This window comes from Tiliqua scincoides, chromosome 1 (assembly GCF_035046505.1).
Source record: "Tiliqua scincoides isolate rTilSci1 chromosome 1, rTilSci1.hap2, whole genome shotgun sequence".
Taxonomy (NCBI): Eukaryota; Metazoa; Chordata; class Lepidosauria; order Squamata; family Scincidae; genus Tiliqua; species Tiliqua scincoides.
In genome coordinates, this window is record NC_089821.1 from 262,172,562 (window position 1) to 262,185,221 (window position 12,660).

At 45.3% G+C, this 12,660-nt stretch overlaps 1 protein-coding gene across 1 annotated transcript in view; it reads left to right on the top strand.

The window, feature by feature from the left end:
* Positions 1–692: 692 nt before the first annotated feature.
* Positions 693–12,660, top strand: part of PRKCE (protein kinase C epsilon) — a 406,295-nt gene continuing 394,327 nt past the window's right edge. The window contains exon 1 of the mRNA XM_066624640.1: positions 693–1,939. Coding sequence (XP_066480737.1) covers positions 1,592–1,939 — 348 coding nt within the window. The 5' untranslated portion in view covers positions 693–1,591. The remainder of the gene's footprint in view (positions 1,940–12,660) is intronic.

A 12,660-nucleotide genomic window follows, 5' to 3' on the forward strand; every position in this document is an offset into this window, starting at 1 on the left:
GAGGGGGTGCCATGCACTAAGGGCCCAATCCTACCCAATTTTCCAGTGCCTGTGCAACCATGCCAGTGGAGCATGCACTGCATCCTGTGGTGGGGAGGCAGTCATCACAGAGGCCTCCTCAACGTATGGGAACATTTGTTCCCTTATCTCAGGGCTGCATTGCAGCTGCACTGGAGCTCGAAAGTTGGGTGGGATTGGGCCCTAAGTCTTGCAGGGAGCCTCACTGAAGCGTGCAAAGGACCCCTCCCCTTCGGTGCCATTGCAAGTCGAGGAGTATACGCCTGTTTTGCTCCCCCCCCCGCGCTCCAAAGGGGAGGAGGAGGTGAGGCACGTGCGGTGAGGCTCCCTGCAAGACTTAGTGCTTTGCACCCCCTCTGGCTACGCCACTGGCTGTGGGAGGGGGTGATGGCGATCAGCCCCCCTAGGCAGGGGCAGCACCGACTTCCGAAGGAGGAGGCAGGGGAGTCACACCCCAAGTGCCGCCCAGGAGGAGACCGGCTGAAAGTCACGACCCTGAGCGCGGCAGCAGCGCCTGGCCGGCTGCAGGGCGCTGTGGCTGGCTGGCTCCGCGCGCACTGCTCCCCCAACAGGCAAAACTTTCTGCTCGCTCGCAGCAGGAGCAGCGGCGGCAGAGACACACTGACGTCTTTTGCGCATTTCCTGCACTGGGGAGAGACAGACACGGCGGGCGGGCGGGCGAGCGAGCGAGGCAGAGGTGGGGTGGCGCTTCGGAGCCCAGCCGGCGGCGGAGGCACCGGCCATCCCACCCAGCAGGCGCTTGCCGAGAGCCCCTCTCCAGGGCTCTCTCTCCGGACAGGCGAGCCGCCCGGCGCAGATCCCGCCCAGCAGCGCGATCCGGAACAGCCTCTCCTCATGCATTGGATCCGATCCATTGGATCCTTGGCCTTGGAGGAGGAGGCGGAGGACGAGAAGGCGGCCAGGAGGCTCCTGCAGCCGATGCGGATGTAAGGCTCCCCGGGCGGCGTGATTGGGGCTCTCCCTCCCCTGCCCTCTCCAGTCGGGAGGCTGCGAAGGAGGCAGGGCTGCTCGTCTGGTGGGGGGCTTCCCCCTCTCCCCCACCCCTGTCCCTCCCGCCCCCTCCTCTGCTGCTGCTACTACAACCCAGACCAGGCAGCACCAGAGCTTCGGATTCCTTCTGGCCAGGGACTGATCCAGGATTATGGTCTAGAAAGGGGGGGAGGAGGGGGGGAGGAAAATCTGCTGTTGCATCTACCTCCGAGGATCTTTGGAGTGTGCTAGGATTGCATTTTGGATTTCTGCAAACAGGGACGTTCCCCCCCTCCCCTTCCCTCCTGTCCCCTCCTTGTTTTTCCGTTAGAAAACACACAGATTCTATACACATGTGTGTGTATGTATGTATTCACTGGGTGTCGCAAGAGGAAAGGCTAAATAGTCATAGGTAGCAAGCAGAAGGAGCCCCCCCCCACTTGTAGCCCGCAGCCTTCCCTCTCCTCCTTCATTCAAGCCTGCCTTCTTATTTATTGGAGAGGTCTGCTAGGCTCCCTCCTCACTCCAGAGAGTGCTGAATCCCAGGAAAAACAACAACAACAAAAAGTGAAGCCATCTAACCATGGTGGTTTTCAATGGCGTCCTGAAAATCAGAATCTGTGAAGCGGTGAATCTGAAACCCACACCTTGGTCACTCAGGCATGCAGTGGGTCCCAGGCCCCAGACCTTTCTGCTGGACCCATACATTGCCCTCAACGTGGACGATTCCAGGATTGGGCAGACCTCGACCAAGCAAAAAACCAACAGCCCTGCCTGGAACGATGAGTTTGTTACCGAAGTTAGCAATGGCAGGAAGATTGAGATGGCTGTTTTCCACGATGCCCCCATTGGGTACGATGACTTTGTGGCCAACTGCACCATCCAGTTTGAGGACTTGCTGCAGAACGGGAGCCGCCACTTTGAAGACTGGGTGAGTGTTCGAATGGCTGGGTCAGCCCGCTATTCTGTAGGGAGCATCTCCCTTTGTTTGACAGATGTCTCAGCAGCATGTGTGGCTTGGATAGGCGGTTTTGCTGGTGCTCAGGCAGGTGGCAGAGTTGTGTAGACAGATGTGGTGAGAGGAGGGTTTCTAGGCTGCCATGTGAGCATGAAGATAAAAATTCATATAAAAATTATCAGCTGTGAATCCTGACAGTTACAATTTTCACACATGTTACTCACCAGAGAGACATGTGCATTCCCAGGTGCCTTACCAAAAAAAAAGTACAATCAGATATGCTGAGAGAACAGCTACTGTTTTGATACTACTAGGCCCACATTGTCTCATGCTGTCCAGGTTCACACTGGAATCAAGACCCGTTTTTGCCACAGCTTCTCAGCTCCTTTACCTTGTTAGCAAAGGAAATGCATTACTGAAGTAATTTCTGATTTTTGTTTCCATGTGTGTGAACGTGGCCCACACAGTGAAAGAACGCCCCCCCCCCCGAGATACCCAGATCTGGAGACTTGGTCCTCCGTTGCTGCTTTCCATGGCCTGGATTATGGACAGGACTGGCCATATGGAAATCCTAAAGGCACCTTGATGCTTGTGGGTTCCCTGTGAAGTAAATCAAGGGATAGATTGTTGCAACAGGATCTGATGTTTGAGAAATGACAGAATTTAAAGACCATGGCATGAAGGGCTGGAGTATGCCGAAGAGAAGCAAGTAAGAAATTAAAATAAATGATAACGTAATGTTGACAACAAAGCAATCTGATTTCTGATAAGAGATGAGGCTGGCCAAGACTGTTTGGGGCCTGTTCAGATGTTACTTTGCCCTGAGATCCTTCCTGGGGTGACATCAGCAAAGGAACTTTGGCATGCTCTCCTGGTTGTGGATAGAAGGAATGAATGAACTGGGACATCCAACATCTATTTGAATGTGGAAATCTCCTGGTTCATAAGTTATTTTCTACACATCCACAGGTTACCCAAGGCTCCCTCTTGACCTCATCCCAGGTAGACTCCTGGGGAAGTAGTAACATTTAAACAAGGTGCAGAGTGTGAATTCTGTGATTTTTGATGTGCAAGTCTCACACAGTATGACTGAGAAAACACAAGTAGAATGTAATTGGGCTTTGGAGAACTGCTGTGATGCTTGGTCTTATAAACACCTTGGCAGTTGTTTTGATTAGCGGCTTTAAGTGAAACTATTGCTCCATCTGTAAATGGGGCATAAGATCTCTGCATAATTCTGACCATCTACAGTGACTATACTCAGGGTATAGATGAGTAAAAACATCATTCATGTGTCTCTTCACCCTGTTCTTATGGAATAGCTGCAAATTATGAAACTCCAACCCCCTGTATGTCATGGCTAGGAAACAGATAAAGCCCATTGTATATCTTCCTTTCGTTCATGTTTTAAATTCCTCTGTGTGTCATTTAAAGTAGTTCTGTGTTGCAAGTAAAGATTTGTGCTTAGCAAAATATACATCTGATCTGAATGTTCTGAGCCCTGTGGATTTTTATAGTTGGAACAGGAACTAAATCTGCAGGATCTTTCATCCCAAATCCTGAAACCATTTTTCTTGGAATCAGCCCCAGTTATTCAATGAGATTATCCCTAAAGAAGTGATTTGAGGATGACAGTTTTGGATGGGGAAGTTGAGGGCAAGAAAAAGATGTCCATGTGCACATTTTGCATCGTCCCTGAATGTTAGTGTTTTGGTAGGACAGTGACAGTAACATGCTTTCTATAGTATGTGGAATATCTTGTTCTGTAAATATACTGCATTGAGGCAGCCTCTTCCAGAAACCATTTTCTTAGAATTCATCATGTAGAAGGCCCATTTGATGTGCAAAGTAGTTGGCAGTCTTTATCCTCACAATCACCATGTGCCAGGTTTTTGTTGTGCCCATTTTTACAGGTGTGAATTTTAAATTACGAGAGGGTGCCTTGCCAAAGGCCACCCAAAGTGTCTATTGCTGGGCAGGGGTTGATCAACTTTGGGCTGCCAAGTCCAACACTCTTAACAGGACCACATTACTTCCAGTTACTGGTACAAATTCGAGAATTTTGTAGTGTGATCTTATGCCCCTAAGTCAGTCTTATGAAAAGAGTGCAGATTTGCACAGAACTTTGCAGCTGAAATATCTGCCAGTGGTTCCCAAATTTTTTTCAACTGCGGACTCCCTTGACCTATGGGGCCGCTGGCTGCAGTTCCCCACTAGGGCTACCATCCTATACATTGTATAAGAAGGCGAGTTTTTCATTAGGATTCCACGGCTCCCCTGGCTGGTTTCTGTGGCAACCTGGGGAGACATGGCTCACGGTTTGGGAACCACTGCCCTACCCCAAACTCTTGTGGCACACGTGGACCACTTGCAGCACACTGGTTGAAGATCACTGGAATATTTGAAGCTGCCTCAGGATGAAGACAGATGTGCACTCTGTGGCTGGGCATACATTGTCTGCCCAGATAACAAATGCCTCACAATGCTGAGGGTGCAACAAAAATGTGGGTAACTGTCATATCCTGGCTCAGGATTGCATATGCTTATTAGCAACTGCTATCCAGAATTTCAAATAAAATTTTACCCAATCCTGCCTACAGCTGTTGGGGATTGAATCTCACAGTAGGGTTTGATGAAGAAAGTCTGTATTCTACCATTTAGCTGTAACATCTCTGAGTACACATAAAGCAGCCTTCTACCAAGTAAAATCATTGGTCCACTCAGGTCAGTACTGTCAACACATGTTGGCAGTGACTCTAATATTTCAGAGGGAGTTTTCCCTGGAGATGGTAGGATTGTGTTTTTTGTGAGAGAAAAATGCTTTTGCTTTCAACCATTCATTTCTTCATGCAAAGCACAAATTCTGCCTCAAAGATATTAGACCACCCCAAAACTGCAGAGATGTTGGACTCCTCTTCCTTGGAATAAATAGTTCTGACCCAGGGACCAGATCAGTTCTTATATCCACAACACTCTGAAAATGGGGATGTTCAGCAATTCTGCACACATGTCTCCTGGAACTCATGCATTCAGAGCATGATTATTTGGGAATGATACATTTAAATGATACGTTAAATGATAAAATGTATCACTTTTGACTGTGTGACTTTTGTTGTTCCTGGTATAGAAAAACTGAAGAATAGAAGGAGCAGAGTGGCTGGTGTAGTGCAGGTGTATCTGATCATGATGTCATCTCACCTGTAGTGTTAGAAATTTATGAAGAGCCCGCTGGATCAGGCCAAAGACCCATCTAATCCAACTTTCTGTATCTCATAGTGGCTCACCAAATGCTTCCGAATGATGGATGAAGCCAAATATTGGCAAGGTTCAGATTTCCCTTTTGGAGAAATGACTTACATCTTCATCCCATGGATATTACCTTGGCCCAGAATTGCGGCCCTAATGCTTAGGGTTTACGCAAATAAAAAGTATATTTATTTTGGAAGCTGGAAGGGGAGTGGGAATTAATACTTTCAGCAAAAAATGGGACTTGGTTTTTAGAACAGGTAGACTTGTAGTGAGAGCTATTTTACTAATTTCACAGAGGTTGTTTCTCAAACTGTGGGTCAGGACTCACTAGGTGGGTCGCAAGCCAATTTCAGGTGGGTCCTCATTCATTTCAGTATTTTATTTTTAACATGTGTGATGTGATGGTATGTGACTGCATTTGGGGAAATGTCACACATTTGTACTTTTAATAGGCTACTATGAAGATGCTTTTAACAATGATAGTAAATGGGAACTATCACTCCCGAATTGGCCTTTTCAGCCACACTAGACGCTGTTCCAGAACCACCTTTCAGAGCACGATACCATAGTCTTTCGAGACTGAAGGTTGCCAACAATATAGTAAATGGGATAGTAAATGGGACTTACTCCTGGGAAGTGTGGGTAGGAAGTGTAGCCTAGGACTGTTAAAAATTTTTCCCTATTTGATGATGTCACTTCTGGTCATGACACCACTTCTGGTGGGTCCTGACAGATTCTCATTCTAAGAAGTGAGCCCTAGTGTTAAAAGAGTGAGAACCACTGACACAGAGGCAAACACAGAGCGCGTACTTAAAAGGGAGCTGCAGCCAACCCCAGTTCCCTATTGTATGATTCATGTGTTTGACATGTTCATATATTACATGTTTAGGTGTACTCTTCAAATATCTTCAGTGTGCACATGAAAATGTAATACGTGTGGTAGTTCTATCAGTATCCATGAACAATGTGTATAAAGAAACAGGTGTCTCAACTATTTTTATAGCATGAAATAATTTGTGAACATAAATTACTTTTGCCTCATGTATTGGGCGAGCAGGAGGGAGAAAATGCACATGACCAAAACCACCCAACATATAATCTCACTTGTAATAATACCATTGCCTCTTGTGATCCTTAGGGATGTTACCATTCTCAGGTTTTTAAAGAGAAGCAGTTGCTGTTTTTCTGCTCTATAAACTGAAATGAGGTGGCTTTCTTTCTTTCTTTCTTTCTTTCTTTCTTTCTTTCTTTCTTTCTTTCTTTCTTTCTTTCTTTCTTTCTTTCTTTCTTTCTTTCTTTCTTTCTTTCTTTCTTTCTTTCTTTCTTTCTTTCAGCGGCTTTCTGAATTCTTCACAATAAAAAAACCCAAAAATATACAAGTGAAGAAGCACATTCCTAATCTGTTCATTCAAATACAGCATTACATTAGTGGAAGTAATAAAGTATCTTTAAAATATTATTTTTTAAAAAATTATGAACACTAATAGTCACATCTTAGTTTGTTTTACAAGAGGTTAGTATGGCTCCAAACATTTTCCAATGTCTTTGTTCCATTTATCATAAATTCTCTGTTTTAAGACCAGTTTATACTTTCCATGGTAGGTGGAAATGTAGATGGACTACTCCTAATCTGTTCCTTCATATGTTGTGGACATTAACCTCCCTGTCAAACATTAGGTTTCCACAGGGATCACATAGGAAAGTCATCTCCTGCTTAAAGCATGGATTGGCCCACAATATTCCCACATTTCAGTTTGAACACATAAATTATCTGAATTGTTTGAACTAGGTAAAGGTTAAAGAATAATTCAACCACTTAATATGCATAGGATCAATTGCCACAGTTAACATACATACAGCATATACTTTGGAGAATCTTATATCCTTTTATAAAATAATAACCATAACACCATTTTTATATTTGCCTTCCAAGCTGCATATGTATAAATGATGTACATCTCTCAGAGTGCAATCCAAAGGCCCAGCTGGGCTGGCACAAGTCCCTTGCACTGGCCCAGAGGTGTTGCAAAAGTGCTGTAAGGCACTTTTGTGCCATTGTGGGAGAGGGGTAGGTTGACTCACAGACGTGCGACAGCTTTCAGACACCGAATTTGTCTTCTGGTGCACCAGCAAGGTAGGTTTGCTCTGGCCTGCCTTAGCCAGCACATGAGTCTGGGGAAGGTTGGGAGAAGGCAGTTAGGAGGTGTACTGGGGCAGGGGGAGAGCAGGCAGCATGGTGGACTGTGCCTGGGAGTGGAATGGAGCCAAGATCTGGCACTTAAGCTGGATCCTAACCCTGCTCCCGGGCTGCCTGGCCTAGTGCTAGGCTGCTCAGATCTGCGCCACCTTTTTAGGTGGCACAGATCCAAGTAGCTCCATTAGGGCCGCTGCCTCGTTACCTGATTGATTGGCGACTTTCAGTCTCGAAGGACTATGGTATAAGCCTACAGCACCCGGTATTCCCAGGCAGTCTCCCATCCAAGCACTAACCAGGCCTGACCTTGCTTAGCTTCTGAGATCATGTGGTAAGGAGAATCCGTTCCCCTTGCCCCGGGTTGCATTGTAGCCAGGCCCAACTCTGCACTGTTCCAGCAGCCTGCCTGTTCCAGCACAGGATAGAAGTATTTTCTTTCACCCGTTATTGTCTGTGTTTGTGTTAATTTCCAGGTCTTTATAACCAATATACTTGCTGTAATTTTTAAATTATTAACTAGTTCTCCATGATTTGAGCATGGCTTTTTTACAGTTCCGGAAAGCACAGAAAAGGTATTAAGCCTGCTAATTTATTTTCTTTATCATCACCTTATATTTAGAGTGTTGATTCAGTGCAGCTGCTATCGTTTTTGCATCTCACACAATGCTCTTAGGTACTGTTACCAGAACCGCACTTTCTTATTACAGTGGAATTGCCAAAATCATAATACATTGGTAATGGGTCCCATCAGCACATTAATAACTTGGATGCATTCTACTGTAAACCAAAGATAATTTTTAATGGTGCATTTTCCAGCAAACGTCATTCTTTATTTGCAAATGTCAGTGAGAAAAAGAGATCACTGATTGTGTCTTGTATTCTAGAACAGTTGTTATGGAGCCCATATGTAGAAATGGCATCTGAGTCAATACTGCATATGAAAAGGAATGTTGTATTGTTTCTGAAGAAAACATGGCCCCCATATGCAGTTAGTCATTTCACTTGCTTTGGTTGTTGTAGTTCATTGCGCACATTTTAATATCCTATTTGAGATGGTAATTGTTTTCAGAGGACCCAGGACTTATCCCTGTTGTTTAATCCCAACAATAAATTGACTTCCACCATATATTTCTGCACATTCTCTCCGTTCTCATTCTTTCTATCTGTGACTCTCTGTCTTCTCTTAAGGAAACATAAACAGCAACAAGATGCAGTGGTGGTATCACTGGCATGACCCACCTTACAGTAGGTCAAGGCATGACCCCACATGTGGGTGACATCAGTTAAAGGCCAATAGTTTCTGAAGATTAGAGTTCTTTATTTCATTCTCTCCTATAGGAAGATGCTGGATATATTTCTCTCTCTACATGGATGTGAGGTAGCCCGATTCCATGGTTACAGAGCAAACGCTTGCTGTGATACACAAGTACAGTGCTTAGAATCACAATAGCAACTGTTGTCTTGGACAGAGTATGACATGCATGCACAAAACCATTTTCCTTCTCACTTATGAAATATTATTCCATGGTCCACCAAGTAGCCTAATCCTTAATTGGTTACGTAGGCCACGTCAAAGTATATCTGTAATTCACAGGGTATTATCACTGAGGGGAGCCGTATAAGGTATGATTGCTCCCACAGATCAGATGATTGATTTGTGTGTGTGAGGGCGAGAAATGGTATTCTCTGCTTTAAAAAACAGTTTGCGTAATTAGAGCAATGGCTGTTCATTTCTGGAAACAGAAATTAGAAAGAGGGCTGCTTTTTAAAGACATATCAGTTTGTTCAGTTTTGTGTGATGGTCCTACAGTATTGAAGACTAACTTTAAAAGGTTTGATGGTAAGAGAACATCATAAGCTATATAGCATAGGAAAAGTTGCTAAGCCAATAAATTGTGTGTGTGTGTTATAAATTAATAGTTGGATGAGGTACCACGAAACAACAGTGACAAATATATATGTTGAATGAATGACTTCATGCTGATTTAGATGCACAGAAGCTTGTTTATTGTATGACTGAGGGCGCAATCCAAACCTGCACTGGAGCAGGCAAACCAGGAGGCTTGCGCTGTATCCAATGTAGGTTCGTTGGCTGCAACAGCTCAGCCAGAGGCAAGGGGAAGCTCTTCCCCTTAACCCGGGGTAAGGGCTGCTCACCTCAATGGGTCTCCTTGGACCTGCACCACCTCTGGAGGTGGTTCAAGTCTGAGGAGAGTGGAGCGGCTTGAAGCCGCTCTGTTCTCCCTGGGGTCGGGGGTTGGGATCTGGAATAACCACCGGGTCCCAGCCCCGCCCCCGACTCCCCTCATGCCCAACCCTGGGGCCAACCATCACCTGCCCTCCCCCTGCCCAGAAACTCCTCCCTCCCACCTCCTCCACGCCCCCCATGCCTACCTTTGCCACTTGTGTTGGTGCGGGTGCGCTCACACAAGTGGTGCTGAGGAAGCCGCCGCGGAGGCTTCTGCTGGCCTCTCTAGTAGTATCTATCTTCTGTTACTTCTGGCCTTCTGTAGTATCTTTGAAGTAGCCACAGAATTGTCAGTACTGGTTCTTCCTTAGAGGAGAAACAAGAGCCCTCGCATAGCGAAGGATCACATTGCTCAAATTAAAGCCGGATTTCTCAGGTTTAAACATGGCATTCCTCTGGTTTCTGTCAAAGTATGCAGTGAAACTACACTTAAGCTTTATGTGCTGGCCTGAATTTAAACTTGTCTAAACAAGGGGCCTTCCACACTTGGAAGATTTGATGGTGGGGAGAGGTGGAGGATATAGCAAGATTTGTTTGATAATTGTGTGATTTTTGTTTTTCTTTCTGTACTTCTTCTCCATTTTCTTGCTGACTCTGAAGAACTGTCAGAAAGGTTCTATCTTTTAAAACAGTTCTGTTTTTCTCTGCCTGATTGATTTGGTGATAGCACAAGTACTGCTTAATCACATTGCATTTCTGTGAAGACGTCTGTGGCTTCAAATATGCAACTACAGAATTACTATGTGATCCAAGATTGGATATATCCTAACCAGGCACTTAAACTCAGTTACACTCAGTACACTTGTTGTTTTGCTGTGTCCAGAGGTGGGTAATGGGAGCTCTTGAGTGAGTCTTTCCCCAAATACAGGCCACTTTCATTTGCAACTCTTTATTTTCAGTCACTACATCTGGCTACCCTCTTTGGCATTAGCATTTCTGAAAACAGGTGGGTGCCCCCAAAGGGTGTGAAGGAAAGAGGTGTGGTACAGGAAGCAGGTGGTATTGACTGATGATTGTCCTCTCTGTCTGGTGGAACAAGGTCAGAGGCAACCTGCTTTAAAAATTGGAGGGATGTCAATCAGAACCAGAGGCTAACATATCTCTAGGAAGTGCAGTGGTGGCCCACTGAAGGGTCATATCTATAGGTTGCCCCTTTTCCTTGAGAGGTAGAAGAATGATTTACATGGTTCTCATTCACACGCCAAGAATCCTACACCATCTAAAGGACTATATAGGGACAAGAAAGCTTTTCTGGATCAGATCTGGTCTGGCATTCTGCTTCCCTGAAGAGCCAATCACTGGGACATGAAGAGAATATGAAGCAAATAGCTTTTTCCTGTTGTTGGTTTCCAGCAACTGATATTGACAGCATCCAGATCTGAAGATGCAATATTAAGCAATATGACTTGTAGCCATTGATACACCTTTTCTTCATATATCTAATGAAGATATATGAGATCTAATGAGATTACCCATTAATCTCAGTGAGTGACTCTCTCCACTTTTGTGGTGGTTAAAAATACATATTAATAATGCCTGGCTGTAATTTTGTTTTTAGTAAAACAGCTTTGGAAGAGATGATTGAGAGCAGAGAAATGGCAGTGGGGAGGGGGCAGTTAACCTTTTCTGGACTGACTACTTTTCAGTAGCTGCCTCAAGCAGCTTTCTTCTCCCAAGGAATTCGGTATGATTTTCATTGCCTGTTTGTTTCTGGTGATGGTTCTGACCTTCTAGACCTTAGCTGCTTGGGACCTGGTGCTCTGGGTCCACTGCTTAGACAGTAAGAATATAAGAACAGCCCCACTGGATCAGGCCATAGGCCCATCTAGTCCAGCTTCCTGTATCACAATGGCCCACCAAAAGCAGTGCTTGCTGACGAAAGATGTCTTCAAGCAGAGCATTTTTTCAGTTGTGGCACGAGCATTAGCTTTATGCAGATGTTATGAAACCATAGACAGTCTCCACAGTTTCCTAACCTTTGCATCTGGTTCTTAGGGAATGCACTCCCAAAGGAGGCCTGCCAAGCCCCCAACTCTAAGCAGATGTCAGATAAAAACAAGCATGCTTTGGGTGACACTCTTTGGCATATGCTAAACTGTTGTTTAATTCTCTTCTCCAGCTCTCACTGCGATTTGACTGCACTCGTTTTTGGGGGGGGGGGGCTATGAGATAATTGCCTCAATTTACAGTAGCTGTTTTGGTTTTATTACATTTTATCTTACTTTTGAGAACCGTTCTGAGTGCTTCTTAGAAGAATAGGTTGGGCTAGTCCAGTGTTTCTCAACGTTTGTCCCCTGCCGTACCACTCTGCATGATTCACCTATTGGAAATATAATCAGAAGAAACTGGTGATGGTGTCATCGCCAGTTACTTCTGGATTAGGAAGCCAGATGCGACACAACACTGGTAAGAGACTCAGGGTGATCAGGAGGGGTTTTTCAAGCATGCGGAAAGCACATGCTGGAGCTCTGCCTGCTGAGCCAAGTCTCCTACCACTGTTTGTGGCATTGCGTTGTTGGTCTCACTGACAGGTGGCAGGGGTCTGGGGGTCCCACGAGTACCACTGGACACTACCCCAAGTACCACCTGTGGTACAAGTACTACTGGTTGAGAAAAGCTGGGCTAGTCAATGTTTATGATATGTGAATAACTGGATATCTCATTTTCTCCGGTGACCTAGTAGGTCACATAGGATGGTGGGAGGCGTGGCAGTACTTGGGGTACTTACATTGGGGCAAAAATACTTAGGTTTCTTTTTGCAAATCTGAGCTTCTTATGTGGCACTCCCTGTGCCATTCTTTTCAATGAGACTGGCAGTATTTTCATTGTAGGAAAGGAAAATAAATGAGAGAGAATACCAAATGTATTTACTGGGGGTGGGGAGATACAGCTAGTGGTGATATCCCTTGAAAAGGAACATGCTGCAGCCAGCCACTGCTGTTCTGTGTGCTGATTTAATTGTAGAGGTTGCATCAGTGCCTGGCCTTGCCTTTCAGTTGTTTT